The sequence below is a fragment of the Engraulis encrasicolus genome, chromosome 7, assembly GCF_034702125.1.
Source record: "Engraulis encrasicolus isolate BLACKSEA-1 chromosome 7, IST_EnEncr_1.0, whole genome shotgun sequence".
NCBI classification, from domain to species: Eukaryota; Metazoa; Chordata; class Actinopteri; order Clupeiformes; family Engraulidae; genus Engraulis; species Engraulis encrasicolus.
Window position 1 is genome coordinate 18,504,337 of NC_085863.1, and position 18,100 is coordinate 18,522,436.

General features: G+C 43.6%; 3 protein-coding genes across 3 annotated transcripts; 2 read left to right on the top strand and 1 right to left on the bottom strand.

Moving 5' to 3' along the window:
- Positions 1 to 1,600: 1,600 nt before the first annotated feature.
- Positions 1,601 to 4,155, top strand: LOC134452574 (claudin-4-like). The gene is made up of 2 exons (XM_063203036.1): positions 1,601 to 1,609; positions 1,776 to 4,155. Exon 2 carries the CDS (start codon positions 1,853 to 1,855, stop codon positions 2,417 to 2,419), a length of 567 nt encoding a protein of 188 aa, XP_063059106.1. The 5' UTR covers positions 1,601 to 1,609; positions 1,776 to 1,852; the 3' UTR covers positions 2,420 to 4,155.
- Positions 4,156 to 6,800: 2,645 nt separating this feature from the next.
- Positions 6,801 to 11,393, top strand: LOC134452554 (claudin-4-like). Its single transcript, XM_063203011.1, has 4 exons — positions 6,801 to 7,359; positions 7,755 to 8,064; positions 9,297 to 9,513; positions 10,126 to 11,393. The coding sequence occupies exons 2-4, from the start codon at positions 7,933 to 7,935 to the stop codon at positions 10,818 to 10,820; spliced, it is 1,044 nt and encodes a 347-aa protein (XP_063059081.1). The 5' UTR covers positions 6,801 to 7,359; positions 7,755 to 7,932; the 3' UTR covers positions 10,821 to 11,393.
- A 3,377-nt stretch (positions 11,394 to 14,770) lies between these two features.
- On the bottom strand, positions 14,771 to 18,100 carry mettl27 (methyltransferase like 27). The gene is made up of 5 exons (XM_063203028.1): positions 17,954 to 18,100; positions 17,687 to 17,815; positions 17,242 to 17,377; positions 16,862 to 16,954; positions 14,771 to 15,731 (listed from the first exon to the last, which is right to left on the bottom strand). The coding sequence occupies exons 1-5, from the start codon at positions 18,071 to 18,073 to the stop codon at positions 15,511 to 15,513; spliced, it is 699 nt and encodes a 232-aa protein (XP_063059098.1). The 5' UTR covers positions 18,074 to 18,100; the 3' UTR covers positions 14,771 to 15,510.

An 18,100-nucleotide genomic window follows, 5' to 3' on the forward strand; every position in this document is an offset into this window, starting at 1 on the left:
ACACAATAAGCAATATAACCAGAATGCTAATTAGCTGAATAGCTTTAAAGTCTACACAAAATTATTGTAGGCCTATGTCCTTATACTTGAGCAGCTGGTCATTTTTTTGGACAAGGTAAACAATCCTTCAGAGTTATTCAGTGAACACTATACAATTTTGAGAAATGCAATTGAAGTTTAGATGGGTCAAAACAAAGTTGGTTCAAAATGTGATGGGTAGAGGAGCTTTCTAGACACTATCAGGATTTTGAGGTGTTTAAGGCTCTCTCACAACCCTTCAGCTAACACTTAAATCCACATGTAGGGTGTGGTCTGCAGTGTTTCACTCAGCAGCAGGTGCACAGCTCATGGCTAACGTGTCACCTTTCCTGCTCCAGGGATTAAAAGACAATTCACTACATCACACACACACACACACACACACACACACACACACACACACACACACACACACACACACACACACACACACACACACACACACACACACACACACACACACACACACACACACACACACACACACACACACACACACACACACACACCCCCACCCATCCACCCACCCACCCACACACACACACACACACACACCCACACACACACACACACACACACACACACACACACACACACACACACACACACACACACACACACACACACACACACACACACACACACACACCTCTCTCTCCCCCATCTGCTTCCCACTTCTATTTCCTGGAGGATAACCGGCTCCTATGGCTTCACCCTCCCCCATCGCACATCCAAAGTTACTTACACAGGTGCTAGCTAGACAATGCTGTCAGATAGTAGCCTACTCTAAATGCTTCCTCCATCCACCCCCTGTCCTCCCCCAGGTCTGTCAGTACAGCCACCTACCCCCCACCACACAAACACACACATCGTTAGGCTTTGTCAACTAAAGGGTAACCAGTCACTATCACACAGATAGCACCTGAGACATACTGTACATCAGTCTTCATCGATTTCTGTGACATCCCAATCATACAATAACACTGTTCGCAACAGAAGCTAGTATAGTTACTGGTAAGAGAACAACCTAAGTATGGCACCATATTGTCCACCAGAATTTAAGACAGCGGCCTCTATGTAATGTGGAACCTGTTTAAACTATTTTCTATGCTTGGTTTACCTGAGGTTGTTTGGCCAGGCCCCTCCTCCTCTCTTTACCTCAGAGGATAACAAGAAATCCTGTCTAGCAGGAAATATGAGAACCAACAAGGAAATCTCCTCCCTCACTGAAACCTCTCTGACTGACTACCCCAATCTCTCTCTCTCTCTCTCTCTCTCTTGTACACACAAAAACAAGCAAGACTTGTTGCACAAAAAAGTTTGTCTGCTCAACTCTGTAAAAGCACTGGTAGAGAGTGCGCCTCAATGCATCGCCTCCGTGTCACACTGAATTCTTCCAGAAGTTAAGTGTCGCACAGCACAGACCACAGCTGACAGGAAGCGAAGAGGAAGGATGGGCTATCGAATCCTGACCCCAATGCAACGCGGCTCTGTTCTCCGTGTCACCCTGGACTCTTTCTCAAGTTAGTGTCATACGCCACAGTGCACACCGGAGGCAGGCAGGAAGCTAGTGCCATCTGCGACAGCACACAGTGGAGCCGAGCAGAGGAAAGAAGGGATGGATCGCCAGCATCTGCCCTTAATGCAACGTGTCCCTGTTCTTCGTGTCACTCTGCACTCCCACTGAAGTTAAGAGCCACGCGCCACAGCACACGACTGCCATAGCAGGCAGGAAGCTGTTGTACGCCACCACAGCACACTTGCAGCAGAACGGAGCAGCAGATCTGGGCAGGAAGCGGATAGAGACCGAAGGATGGGTCGTCAGCTCCTGGCCTTCTGCCTGGCGATGATCGGTTTCCTGGGCACGGGGCTGATCTGCGCGCTGCCCATGTGGAAGGTGACGGCCTTTGTGGGCGCCAACATCGTGACGTCACAGGTCTTCTGGGAGGGCCTGTGGATGAACTGCGTGCTGCAGAGCACGGGCCAGATGCAGTGCAAGGCCTACGACTCGCTGCTCGCCCTGCCCCAGGACCTGCAGGCCTCCAGAGCCCTGGTCTGCGTCTCCCTCGCCGTGTCCGCGGTGGCCATATGCCTGACCCTGCTCGGCGTCGAGTGCACCAACTTCTTCCGGCACGACCGCGTGACCAAGGACCAGCTGGGGCTGTCGGCCGGCATAGTCTTCATGGTGGCCGGCGTGCTGTGCATCGTGCCGGTCAGCTGGACGGCGCACGTCATCATCACGGAGTTCTACAACCCGCTGGCCACGGAGGGGCGCCGCGGCGAACTGGGCGCGTCCGTCTATGTGGGATGGGTGTCGGGGTTCCTGCTCTTCCTGGGCGGAGGGCTGTTCTGCAGCACCTACTCACACAGGTGTTGCTGAGCCAATTAACCATCTGGCCTACAGATCATAACGGACAATTAAGCAATATGACGCGAGAGGGAGAGGGAGGGAGGGAGAGGGAGGGAGGATGGACAGACGGACGGACATTCTCCAGGGTGTGGTTCAGCCCTAGGCTCCAAACCAAAGGCTGAAAGTAGAAAATGGCCTGTAGAACGTGTCTCGTCCAATCAAATATCCCACAATTTATTGGCCGGATCTAACTGTATTGTATATTGATCTACATCTACTCACACACACAGGTGTTTTCGAACACCTGAACAACTGCCAACAGACTAAAACAGACAATAGCCTACAGAATTGGGACTCTACGCACCATCCCTCACTCAGCTTGCAGGTGCATCACAGTGGGACAGACATCATTGGAAAGGAGAAGCTGCAGTTTAGTTTTCAAGACTTTATTTTGTGCAAACACCTGACTAGCGTTTCGGTGTTGCTACACCTTCTTCAGAGTCAAGAAGGTGTAGCAAATCTGAAGAAGGTGTATCAACACAGAAACACCAGGATACTCCTGAGAAGCTGACTGGTAGCCTGATTATCATCGACTTTCAAATCTCTTCGAGACTTGGTCTGACCAAGAGCATAACAATTTAAATTTCCCAAACGGCATGGTTGACCTGACTCCCTTGAGTTTGCTACTGGTTGTTTGCTTACTGACAAAGTGGGAGGAGTTCCCGATTTTTTGGGAGATCAGAAACAATATTTACACTGCTCTTGGCCTGACTAGAAGCAGCACCGAAGGTGTTGCATCACTAGGAGGGCATTGCCTGGCTACTGCTGCTGTGGATCAGAGCCAAAAGTCTGCAAGCATCTGTGTCAACATCTAATATGTGCCACAACCTCTGAAGGCAGAGGTCAGAATGACTCGGATACCAAAGCCTCTATGATGGTGCTGATGCAGGTAAAGCTGATGCTGGTCGGCATGGAAACAGCACACTCATCATAAAGATGGCTCCCCACCGTCCGGGAAATGAAGGATGGCTGCAGGTGACATGGCTGTCAGCTCAAAAAGGACAATTCTTACATTGCTCATTAATCTACTATGAATTTTATGTTGGAATTTGACAAGACAAGATAAAGCACTATTTCTTCATTCAGGGCTAAAATGTACCATGATACAGTTTACTGTGAAGACTGATGGGGGGCGGGGGGCCTGATGTTCACTACATAATCAAACATGGAAGAAACAATGTCGCAAACATGTAGTCTTTCACATACAGTATGATGTTTACACAACTTGACTGTAACATTGTTTGTACTTTTTGTGTGTAGGCCTATAGTTTTTTTTTCTCTAGTGCTTACTCTAACTTTGAATCATGTTGCCAAAGTGCCACCGGCTGTTTAGCAGGGTCCAGATTCTGCTCGTAGAGTCCAGTACATGATTCACACTTTTTTCCCCTTAATTTTTAGCCATAAGTGCCTTTTTGCTCAAAGGTTTATATGAAGTCAAATGTGTATATGAAGTTAAGTGTGTCTTTTATTGATGTGAACTTGAAAATGAATGTATTTCTACATTTCTAAATCATTTGCACCTTTTTAAATATGTATCTATGTATGTATTTTTTCAACTTCATGTAAGTAATTAGCAAATGCAGTTGTAAGCAGAAATAAAATCTTTTTTTAGGACCTCATCAAATGTTTGTGTGAATAGTTTTTCATTTTTTCCCAACAACTCTCGTGTCTTGCGCCAGGCAGATATCCCTGGACTTAACAATTATTTAAATGTATTTTCAATAATGGTTCTGTATCGGGCCAATCATGACATCACACCAATTTATTGACAAGAATCATTAATAGACTTCATAAAATGAATGGGCGTGGTGATCTGTTGTCTAATTGAGACACGTCCCAGCATAGACAAAGTTTGTGCCATTATTGATACCATGACAGATCTTTGCTCAGGATTAAGTTCATAGCCCAATTGGAAAAACACACCAATTTTTTGGGTCAGATACATGACCATAGTGTGTTAAACCTAAAGGAAGTACCTTCGGTCTATAAAAAAGCAACAAGGGGTTAAAACACCTGGGAATCAAGGATAAGGGCAGGGAACACAAATGAGTTATGTTTCATCCAGAGACATCACAAACTCATTTGTGCATGAGACAGTTTTCAGTAAAACATTTACTGCCAAAAAATAATATCTCCTATGAGATAGGAAAAATAAACCGGAACTGACTGTCATCAGTGAAGAAATACGTACTCACATGCTATTTGATGTGCTTAGCTGCAGTTAAGTGATATGAATTCAGGTAGTTAATAGTAAAAACGTAATAGTTTCTTTAACACACAAATTGTCGGGATATGAAAAAATTGTTCAATAAACTGCAACACTGGCTGCACTGACAGACAAAACAAACAATAAGGAGGAGCAATACGGGGTCATATTTCGGCAGCAGATGACAACACAGGGTTCCTACAAGTTTCTTCAAGTAAAATTCAAGGCTTTTTAAGACCATTTATACAGAAATTCAAGACCTAAATTCACCAGAATTCACCGGCAAAGAAAAATCTCAAAGTTGTGTTTACTTCTCAAGACAAATCTAAAAATGTGTAGGCTTAAAGGGACACTGTGTGAGATTTTTAGTTGTTTATTTCCAGAATTCATGCTGCCCATTCACTAATGTTACCTTTTTCATGAATACTTACCACCACCATCACATTCTAAGTATTCACTATGACTGGAAAAATTGCACTTTTCATACATGAAAAGGGGGATCTTCTCCATGGTCTGCCATTTTGAATGTCCAAAAATAGCCATTTTTAGCTGCAAAAATGACTGTACTTGGACCACACTAGAAAATATTTGCTTATTACTTGGTAAACTTTCATGTAAAGATCAAATTTGGCAATAGGCAGCCCAGTTACAATGAGCAGCATAGTTGCAGTACCTTTTTTGTGCATTTCCTGCACAGTGTCCCTTTAAGGATGAAGAATAGTGTAATATCATATTGTGTCACAGTACTGAGTAGGCCTACTCGCCGAACACCAAAATACAAAAATCATGTAAGGTTCAGCAGACTATCAATCAGTCAACCAAAATGATGTAAATAGATAGTTTTTCCACCTCTAATCAACTTTATGGGAAATTATTCCATATTTTGCAAGTTGTGGTTCATGATTACAAATCCCACCACCAACTATTCCATAATTCCACTATGACGGATTTATTGGTAAAAAAGACTTTCCTTTACTGCCAGCCGAACAAGTTTAACTCAGAGATATGTGGGATAGCAGCACGCATGTGTGGGATAGCGGTTCCGCCCACAACAGCTCCGGCAGTGCCGCAACTATTTTAGACTGCCTGCCAGTACATTAATATTTACCAAAATAATGGTGTTGCGATTAAGAAAATAATAAAATAATGATGGTTAAGGTATTAAAAATAATGAGAATTTCTGTATGAACAACTCAAATTTTGTGCACAAATTTTATGACCAACATATCAAAATTCAAGGCTTTTCAAGGCATTATTTCCATATTCTGGAATTTAATGCTTGTAAGACTTTTTAAGACCTGGTGGGAACCCTGCTACATGACCTCAAACACTAATCACAACCACACCCTGAAGATGACTTAAAGTACTGTTTAATAGGCTACATTTTAGCGGTTTCTTTCCAGATTTGATGCAGCTCATCTAATTATTCATTATTACCGGGAAAATTGCACTTTTTCCATACACATCTTCTCCATGTGTGCCATTTTGAATTTCCAGAAATAGACATCTCTAGCTGCAAATCTTGCTATACTTTGATCCTACTAGTAAACATTAGTTTATTATTTAGTAAATATTCATGAAAAGATCCAATTTGGTGATAGGCAACAGTTTCAATGAGCAGCATAGTGCAATACCTACTCTGGCCACAATCCTACACAGTACACAGTGCACCTTTAAAGGGACACTGTGCAGGAAATGGTCAAAAAAGGTACTGCAACAATGCTGATAATTGAAACTGGGTGGCCTATTGCCAAATTTGATCTTTTCATGAAAGTTTACTAAGTAATAAACAAATATTTTCTAGTATGGCCCAAGTACAGTCATTTTGCAGCTGAAAATGGCTATTTCCGGAAATTCAAAATGGCGGACCATGGAGAAGATCCCCCTATTTATGTAGGAAAAGTGCCATTTTTCCGGTCATAATGGTTATTTAGAATTTGATGGTGGTGGTAAGTATTCATGAAAAAAGTAACATTAGGGAATGGGTAGCATGAATTCTGGAAATAAACAACTAAAAATCTCACACAGTGTACCTTTAAAGATTCAAACTCTTGCAACCAAATATATCAATCTATGTGTGACACTTAAACTTTCTATAATTTATTTTCTTTCCAGTCACAGGGAATATGGTAAATCTTTTTGGTTTATTTACATGTAAATAAAACAAAGTAACTATATTTCTAACTTGTCAGATCTAGATGCTTTGCACTCTAAACACGACGTTGCTAATGTTAACTAGCTAGCCCAAACAGACTGTTTGTTTTGATGACACGAGGCCCTGTATGTGCACCTGTCTCTTACTGGGGCCCTTATTATGGCCATCATCGTATCATCCTGCCGCCCCACCCATGGTGTCCTCTTGCTGAAGGCAATCCTGTTTGGCGGGAATAGCAGAGCCGGTTAAGAACAAACGGGGGAGTGGTCTTCAATGCTAGATCACACCTACTTTCACCCTTTCTCTCAGTCTGTCCCTCCCTGTTTTCCTCCCCCTCTTTCTGTTTTAGTTTGCCACTTCTCACCGCGGTCACCAAAGAGACTTCCCAGACCATGAAGGAGCACGCAACCACAGCTGGCAGGCAGCAGAGATGCACTGTAGGTGAGCCACGGTGGAGTCGGGAGTAACACCACACACACCTGCGAGAGACACGCGAACGATGGAGATGCCGCACAGGTGTTGCCTGGGCCTGACCCCGTAGTAACTCAGGTAGGTCAGCTGTGGATAAAAAAAGTCCAACGATTCAATAGTTCAATGCACTACTGCAGGCAGCTAGTAAGTAATTAGTAAGGTTCCCTCAATGAACTACTGCAGGAACTAGTTAGTAACTAGTAAGGTTCCCTTTGTTCTCTGTTGCGGTCTGATATGTCTGTCTCAGTCTTGTGCTTGTTTGGTGTCCACGGACGCAATTGTGCGCTGCAAATCCAATTTCAACCCCATTTGACAATTGAATAACGAGCGTAACTAATAGAAAGCCCCATTGGGGAAACTCAAACTCCCATTGTTATTGTGACTCAGCACTCCACAGCACACACGTGAACGCTGCACACTGCACACAACGAAATTGCATGTATGCCTCTAACAGCTCTTTGGTTCTTCTTCAGGACTGCTTATTCACCATAGCTGACAGACTTCCAGCTTCTGCACCTCAGCACCATCAGGCTTGGTGAGGAAGGGCAGCCGTTCAGTGAGGAGCGGGGGCAGTGGAGGAGAAGAAGGAGGAGGAGGAGGAGGAGGAGGTGTGTTTACTTGCGGAGAGCTTTGTTGTAACCGTGGGATACCATGTCGTCACTGGGGATGCACATGCTGGCGAGCTCGCTGGCGGTGCTGGCCTGGGTGAGCGCCCTGCTCACCTGCATCCTGCCCATGTGGAGGGTCACGGCCTACATCGGCACCACTATTGTCACCTCACAGGTACAGAACCACACAGTCACATTCACCAGATTCTTACATCTACAGTACCATAGTCACCCCACTGCTACAGAACCATGCAGTCACATTCACCAGCTTCTTACATATACCAGTCACCTCACAGTTACCACACAGTCACATTCACCAGCTTCTCACATCTACCATAGTCACACCACTGGTACAAAACCACACAGTCACATGCACCAGCCACACCTAGCCTGGTCCTTACCATCCCATAATACTACCATTTCAGTACAGAGCCAATTTGGCAGAAGTACGTAGGATGGCGCACAAGGCTAAGCCACACCATCATAGCCACCTCAATACACATATTTACCAGTCACATCACCTCACTGCTACAGAATCGCACACACAGACACATTCACCAGCTTCTTCCATCTACCATAGTCACCTCACTGGTACAGAACCACAGTCACATGCACCAGCTTCTTACATCTTCCATATCCACACATATTTACCAGTCACTTCACTGATACAGAACCACACAGTCACATTCACATGCACCAGCCACACCACCATAGCCACCTCACTACACATATTTACCAGTCACCTCACATGTACAGAACCACACAGACACATTCACCAGCTCCTTAAATTTACCATTGCCCCCTCAAAGTTACCACTCCCTCACAAATTTACAGTCACATCCACCAGCTTCTTACTTTTACCAGTCATCTCACTGCTACAGATTTACCACAGCCACCTCTCTAATACAAATTTACCATTGTCACCTCACAGGTACAGAACCACACAGTCACATTCACAAGCTTCTTAAATTTACCTTTGTCCCTCAAAAGGTACCAAAAGGTACCACTCACTCACATTTACAGGCTTACTGTACATTTACCATCGTCACCTCAAAGGCGTGGTCCACAGTTACCAGCCATCTTACATTTATCATCGTCACAGCTTTATAAATTGGGATCAATTAGGAAAAAACGCTTTCTGTCTTTTGTCTCTTTTCATCCACCATGCATTCATCCATTTCTCTCTTTCTCTTGCGCTCTCTTTTCATCCATCCCTTATAATAGTGTATTTTTTGTTTTTTTTAATACTAAGGTGGCCATTGGAAGGCTTGTGATGAGGTCAAGGGGTTATTGGATGGCTTATTATGAGCACAAGGGGGCATGTGTTAAAAATAAAGAAAAGGTTGAGAACCACCGGTCTAGAATAATCTACAACCCCGTCTCTATAACCTCCGTCTCCACCTCCAGGTAATCTGGGAGGGCATCTGGGTGACGTGCGTGGCCCAGAGCACGGGCCAGGTGATGTGCAAGCCGTACCCGTCCACGCTGGCGCTGGGCAAGGACCTGCAGGCGGCGAGGGCCCTGACCGTCATGGCCCTGCTGGCGGGCAGCGGCTCCCTGCTGCTGGCCTTCGTGGGGGGCAAGTGCACTCGCTTCCTGGAGGACGACGGCCAGGGCCCGCAGAGTAAGACTACGCAATTAAAAATAATTTGAATTATTTTTTGGGTCTTTTTCGACATTATTGACAGGACAGTATGAGAGGTGGACAGGAAGCGAATGGGGAGAGAGATGGGGAGGGGTCGGCAAATGACCCAGGCCAGGAATTGAACTCGGGTCGGCCACATGGCAGACTAGTGCCCTACCGGTTGGCCACGGCAGGGCCTAAAATAAATGTTAATGAATTCATTTTCTTGTGGCTTTATTTTTGTGACAGGATAGTTGAGAGAGGCAAGAAGCAAGTGGGGAAGAGAGATGGGGGAGGTTCCGCAAAGGACCCAATCCGGAATCGAACCCGGGTAGCCGGTGTAGCAGTGGAGTGCCCAGCCGATTAAGCCATGGCTGGGTCGAATTTTAATGGATTTAGATGATTTAACTAATTTGAATTTGACATGATTACAATATTGTGAAAATATTTTGTCAGTCCATCTCCATTCATACTCATATAATCGAGCCTTAACTTATGTATTATATCTGTAGGCTATACAGTATATTGTAACCGCCTGTTATATTTATACACCTTCCCAGCATAATACATGATTGATTAATTGGTTGATTGATTTTGTCCAACATTGAGCAGTAGCCCTCCAGCGGAGGACCAGGAAGGAGATCGTGCTGCTGGCGTCCGGTGTGGCGATGGTGGTGGCCGGCTTGCTGTGCATCATCCCCGTGTCCTGGACGGCTGGCGCGGTGGTGCGCAACTTCTACAACCCCCAGCTGACGGACTCGCAGCGGCGGGAGCTGGGCGCCGCCATCTACCTGGGCTGGGGCGCCGCCATTCTGTTCTTCCTGGCGGGGGGCATGTTCTGCAGCACCTGGTGCTTACGACGGCCCTCCGATGAAGAAGAACGCCACAACGCCGCCTCGGTCAAGTACGTCCTGGTGCGCTCGTCTGTCAGTGGTGGTGGGGGGTCCAGACACACCCCAGGCCCAGGTGCACCCTCTGTGCTGCGCTCTCAGCCTCCCCAGGGTGGGGGGATGATGAGAGCACCGCCCCACCAGGTACTCACGGCCAAACCGCCCCTCAGCCAGGCCCCCTCCACAGCCTCCTACTACAGCAGAGCCCCCTCCACTAAGTCCCAGCTGCCGGGCCCCAAGTTCGGCTCCGGCCCTCCATCGGAGGTGAGCGAGGGGCCCTCCACTAAGTCGCAGCTGAAGCGGATGGACTCGGCCATCAGCCTGGAGGAGTTCGTGTCCAAGCCTGAGGAGCAGGACGTGACGCTCACAACGCCAACAGATGAACCCCCACTGAGCCCCACCAAGACCTACCTCTGATGGCATCACTAAAAGACACTGAAATAATCAAACACACTTATTAGTCAAGTAGCCTCTTATTGCAGATGGGGTCGCCGGTGGACCTATTCACTATTTGTTGAAAATACTCAACTACATCATAACAATCATGAGAGTAAGTTATAACATAGGCTCTGCGCTAAGGGGTTAATTTCCTTGGAAATGAGTTGTACATGTCTTTACTACTGAACTGTACGTTTTTGTTGAACACGATATATGTGTGTTTTTGAAGCAGGTGTGCACTTGGACCTTCGTATTGTCTAGTTAAAAGTGATATATATGTATTTAATTATGCTGTTTAACATACACAGTTTGTTTTATGTTTTAATATGGTAAAATGAAGGCAGGATCCTTAATGACATTTCACTGTCCTCTTAACTGATCTATGTAGTGATACTGATGCTCGATGTCAGCTCAGGGACTCACTGTGAATTGATTTTTTTATACTGATCTCACCTTGTCATCTCTTAAAATTGAGATGTTAAAATTGATATTGGAATTATTCTTGTTAAATGTCTTTTAACATAACATTACAACATTTTCAAAGAATTTTGAAGGCTGCTAAGACTTTTTAAAAAGACTTTCAAAATTAAGATTATGAATGTGGTTTTAGGTTTTCCTGTGAATTTGCTTCTTCTTCAAATTTCCCCAAACTAATCATAGATTTCTTAGACTTACTGTATGGGACACAATAAAACATGAATGAACAACAAATTCATAATAATATAAACTCATGGGCAAAACATCAGTCCAGTCCTTGTTAAGTAGAAAATTACCCTGATACCCACGGCCACCCCTCCACTGTCTTCCTGGTATCACCGTCCGTCCAGCGAAACAGAAACTGGTGGAACCGGTTCGACAGAGAGCAGCTAAATAAGGATGCTTTGCATTCTGACGAGCATTTGAGTATTTGCACTCAGTTGGATTCAAATCTAGTTTCACTGAGAGGCAAGCGAGTGGTGGTGTGGTGGTGGTGGTGTTGGGTGTCTGGTAGTTTTAGAGTCATGCTTAAATTTAAATATCAGGGGCCTCACGTACAAAGAGTTCCATAGATTTCCTAATGAATCTTTGCGTAAGTGAAAATTTTAAATAATGCATTTTCACCTTGAAATCTCACATGTATCAGTCCATGCATGAACAGGTGTTTCTGCTGATTCATGTGATATGTCTGATTTCACATGAAAAATAGTATACATGCACTTTTTCAAGCTAAGTCAGTATTAGTACATCTGAAAATGTTTGTGGAAAGTTACTTACGGTGCTTTTTTGTGCATAAGTAAGTTTTGTACATGAGGCCCCAGGTGTCATTCATTACAATGTGACATGCTGATTTAAAAGGGAAACTTTGTTTAGATGTAAACGAGAAGCCAAAACTGATGTGTTTTCAAAAATATCTGCATACATGTAAACAGCTTCATATCTGAATTAAGCTTTGGGAGTGTTTGTCAGTGTTGCAGACCTTTATTCTTGGCTTTCAGACAAGTACAATTAGCTCAATACGATGGACAGTGAACTAATTTGTTTGAACCGGTAGTATGACGAAATAAAAATCACGCAGCTCAATGTCCCTTAATAATGAAAACAAACAAACAAACAAAAAAAGGTGTGTGCGTGTCCTACTAAAACATTACATCACACTGAGACAGCTGAGCCGCTTTTATCCAAAACTTCTTACGAACATGTACGGTAAGTCTGATGACTGATGTTGTAATGAATCAGCTATCTTTTAGTCAATCAATTTCAGGTGATGACAGGCAGAAAATACAATAAAACCAAGTTAAAAGGTTTCAGTACTGAAGCAAGAAAACACACCCAGATTCTGTGAGAGAGCAAAAGAGGATATGAAGGGTAGCAGAGGATCAATAGCCACCACCCACAATAAAGGTCAATTATTTTTTGTTTTTGTTTGTTTGTTTTTAACTGGGAAACTCCAACTCCCATAGTCATTGTGACACAGCACTCCACAGCACACAAGTGAACACTACACACTGCACACACAGAAATTGCATTTATGCCTCACCCATGCAAGGGGGCAGCCCTCAATGGCACCCCAATGGAGCAGTGTGGCGGGACGGTACCATGCTCAGGGTACCTCAGTCATGGAGGAGGATGAGGGAGAGCACTGGTTAATTACTCCCCCCACCAACCTGGCGGGTCGGAAGTCGAACCGGCAACCTTTGGGCTAAGTCTGACGCCCTAACCGCTCACCCATGACTGCCCACAATATGATGGACTGTCTGTGACTGCTGCCTTACCATGTTAATCGTGCTCCCTCTGGTCTCACACAACACATTTGTTACGTTGGTCTAGGGTCAAACAACGCAACCAAAAACACCAAACTGGGAAATATCACAATAAGCTAATGACCAGTCGGGGAAAACTGTGCAAGTAGTGAATTTATTTACAAGTGAATAAAGTGATTTACATTTCCAACAGGGCATCAGAGTCACTAGGCAAAAGACTACAAGTCCAATTGGCATTCAACAGAAATCAGAAACAAAAGACAAAAACAAATCCAAATCCAAAACGGACAGAAAGCCTGGCTTTAACGCACAGGGCCAAAGAAAGTGGTGGCGTGGAGGAACTTCCACAAATCCCTTCACCCCCTGGCAGGTGAAGCTGGTCATCTTTTAAAGCAAGCGCCATAACAACATTCTAGATGGCTCTCCGTTACTTCCTTCCCTCCAACAACAATAACATTGTGCTTTTACATTACGCATGCTCCTCCTGGTCTCAACCCAAAACATTCACAGACTATCGGATACTTCCCTCCTCCAGCAAAACTTGAGGAGAGGTGTGTCGAAGGGGGTTAAGGTCTAACTCAGGGCAAAACTGCAGCCTAATGGTCAGGGATATGGGGTTGAGATCAAAAGGTTGTGGGTTCGAATCCCATATCATCCATAGCTGCATTTCCCTGAAGCAAGGCACCTAACCCAACATTGCTCCAGCTACTGTAAAAAAGTTGCTTTGGATAAAAGTGTCAGCTAAGTGTAATGTGGCAAATTGCATTTTAGCACTGTAACTACTACACAGAAAAATGGGATTCCCACACACTGTCCATTTAACAAGCACAATTTATTTCATGTTTCGATAAAATTCAGATTTTATTTGACTATGATAGATATACAACATGGAACAGTAACTTGATCCATAAGTATACGTAGTATTAAAAGAAAAAAATAGTCAGGGATGACACAAAAAAGGCTTGAATCTTATTTCCACTGTGGTTCCTATGATGCAGGCAGGGCTGGGTTAAGAAGGCCAGGTATCCCTAGGCTACAGGTTGCTGTAGGCCCCCCCAGAATAGAAAATTCTGCAACAAAACCACTGTACAGGTAAGTAGTTTCATGTGATCATGTACACAGTTCATGTGATCATGATGTCAGTCAGTGATGAGCAAGATGGATTCTGGTGATCATTCAACAATCTAGAGCCACATATTCCAAACGACCTTGTTTTTTACCTGACCAATCTCAATATCCCAAATCAAGCACAACAATCTAGACATTATTTCTCTTAATCATAAGGCCAGAGCCGTATACGGCTCTGCATAGACCCAGAGCCGTACATAGAGCTCTCCATAAGGCAACTCCCTACTCCCACCTAGTGCCAGTCCTGAGTATAACAATATGGCTAATCAATACAACTCTGGCAGGTGGTGCGAAGTTTAAACACTGGATAATACAGCAAATATGAAATCAAAATTATTCCTGTATTCAAAATCATCAGTTTTTCTTAATGCATTTTTAGTAAAATGAACATCATACATTTTAACTTTGGAAAAGTTCAGAAAAATCTCTTTCCAAGTTAAAGCATTACTATTATATTTGTTTACCGGTATATATTATTCAATTGCCTGCCAAAAATGAGTTGTCTTTCGATGCCAATCCAAATCTTCAAAATCTATGGTCCCTCACCATATAATCAACAACACATGTCAAATGTAATCCAGATTTAGCTTGTCTTACTCCATTCACATTCACTCAAAATTGTGGCAAATTATGAACCATGGTCAGGAAGGCGCTATATTAGGCGCTCTATTAGCACTTCCCTACACTTCATGTCTAACTGGGATCAGGAGGTGAGCGATGCCGCATTACATGTCAAATACGGGCCTTTTGCCTACTTCAAGATGTTATGTTAAAGGTCAACGGAGCTCCTCCCTCCAACTGAAATTGGTGGTAATCAGTTTTACACTATACGTACATTCATTAAACATTCAGAATACGAGATACATCCAAAAAAAAAACCGAGCCTTGTGGCACATTAAATCCTTCATCTCTATTTTAAAGTTGTTTGGCGAAAACAAGGCAACGCTCTTTTTCATATTTCAAGTATGTGTTTCGAATGTCAAATGAATTCCCAATATGAAACTACACGAAAATCGAAACACACTAACCCGCCTTTGTGTACAAGGTCGGAGGAGAGAGGAGAGCACAGAATTTGAGGAAATTATTTGCACACATTCACTACGTTTAACATGATGTTTTTAATTCCGAATCAATAATTCCGAATGAAATAGTTCTGTTGAGTTTACTTTGATCTTTCTTTTAATTCCGAATTAAGAGGTGTTTTACATGATGTTTTCAAAGAGGAATTAAGCTTTATTCAGAATTAAAGTCAGTTAATTCCGAATTAAATGCCTCATGTAAACGTAGCAATTGTCATGTCTTCAGCTTGACTGAGTGGCTAGAGCTTTCCTGTACAGATAGACGGCCCCGGGTATGTATCCAGTCTCATGCTCCTGTACCGCCCTCTCCCAGTCCTGTACCTCGGTCACACACACCTGGGCCAGCCGTGCGTCCCCGCACATGGCCTCCAGCAGGCGCTCCAGCTCCGCCTTATACTGCAGGTTGTCAGGATTGGCCCTGGTGGTCATGCACATGTAGCCACCTGAAACAGGTCATCATCACACACGTCACGCGACTCGATTTACGGCGCATTCGTTTTATTTTAAAGATCATAGGAGAATAAAAACGGACTGGTAATACAGTCTGTCAAAGCAAAGAGGGGTGAAGCAGCGGCTGTTACGTGGCTAAGATCTGAAACCAACTTCCAGATTATATATAAATACTCCTACTCTAAATTTAGACATTTTGATTTCCATTTCAACTTCTTGACTTTGACTTTGCTTTTTACTACCCTTTCATACAAGGATTTCACTCTTATATCATCTCCTATGTTTTTTGTTTTGTTTTTTTGAGGCACACTTACCTGCTTCTGTGTATGAAATACGCTATACAATTAAACTTGCCCAACCTAAAAGAAGGTTGAACAGCTAGTATGTACTGTATATCCCACACGTGTATAGACTTAGACAATTTATTCAGTTGTGTAAGTAACATGTAAACATGTAACATATAAAAGTAGTAAAACAAACAAATAAACAGCTATAAATTATTAACAATTGACTAGCACAGTAATTAGTGGTCTTCTTAGGTATAGTGTTCACATTTCAGGCATTTTTGTGTTACTGTAGACAGGGAAAGCTTTGGTTGCGGGCAAAAAAATGGTGTGTCAGCACACGAATCATATTCAATCCGCTCATACAGTAATTCATGTTGTGTTAACTCCATCTTCATTTTCTCCAAGGACAGAGGAAACAAGAAATGCACTCAGAGAGTGCAGACCTCCGCCAAGGAAGCTGTTTGATAGAATATTTGACTATGATAAACCCTCATTTTTCAAGTCTTTCTGTCTTGTTTTGTGCAGTTAGAAACTGGAATGTCAAAATTGACCCCATCCCTAAAAGATGAAGAATCTTTTTTTTTTTTTTTTAAATCCTGGATCCGGATCGTGATCTGGATCACCACCAAAATGTAATCAATTGTTCCTTTTGTCACTTCCAAAACTTCCACAACATTTTTCATCAAAATCCGTGCATTACTTTTTCAGTTATCCTGCTGACAGACAAACAAACAGACAAACCGACGCGACCGAAAATATAACCTTCTTGGTGGAGGTAACAAAGCATCGAGGACAGACGAATTTTGCAATGGAGTGTAGTGTACACTGTCACACACCTGGTTTAGTGGCAAGCCACAGCTCCTCGATGAAAGAGACTGGCACCTGTCCCACACTCAACGCTCCCACAATGACAGTGACATCATAGGTGTCTTCAAGGGGTCAGACAAAATGAACTATGATTAGCCATACAAAAAAGGTCACAACATCAGCTTATCAGTCCCCCTTCACATTATAACTAAATATCCATTCTCTTTCAATATGATTTTTTAAGTAAAGAATATCCCAACACAGACTATAGCCCATGTCCACACGATGAATAAAATGACACAAACTAGACTCAGAAGTTCATTCAGATAGTTTCCATTATAGCAGAATTAAATTCAGTTTTTCTCATTTTAAAAAAAAGTCTTTAGAGTTGTGATGTTCAGATTCTTACCGACTGGGACAGGAAGTGCCTCTAGCCCGAGCAAACACGGCCAGAGATTCTGGTACAGCCCTGTCCCTCTGGACAACTTCAGCATCGCCTCACTGCCATCCACACCACTGAAACACTGGAAACCTTTCTCCTTCAGCTACACGGACAAAGAAAATACTAAATACTATAACATCATTACATTACACTATAAATTGAAACTTTGTATGAAAAAAATCCATGTGGCTTAAACATGCCGTGTTTGAGAGTGATGCATTGATATATGCTGGGTCATTAGGCTATTAATTAATGACAAGAATGACAGGCCAGTGACATCACTGCTTGACAGTAAGAAAGCTATTTGTGTCAAAATTCCAACAATTAATACTACATGGGCACTTATCACAAAAGTATTTAGGCCTACTACATAAAGTTTGAGATAAACATTATGCCATTTAGCCTACTATACCTTGAGGCTGACGAGGCCTGTTCCACAGGCCACGTCCAAAACCTTTGCACTGCCCTTTTCACCTTTGAAGTGTTCAGCAATACAGTCTGTGGCGAGAGTGGGAGCTCGATAATCAAGGAGGGCTACGTCCTGTTGAAGATAAAGTCTGTGAGCAACTGGGGGTGAGAGGTTGAATGAGTCGCCTACTCCATGAGACGACCAGAGGCAAGAGACTTAAATACTGCGCCTGGGTCTTGAAAAATTAAATCACGCATCTCGTCACCTCACCTCTTCATACTGCTCTGCCCATTTATCATAGAAGGACACTTTATCCCGTGGCCCACTGTCCTCGTGAGCAGACAGTATGACATTCTTCACATCAGTGAAAGTCCTTTTGTGGTCTCCCATTTTCAAAGACAAAGTTAAGGGTTACAG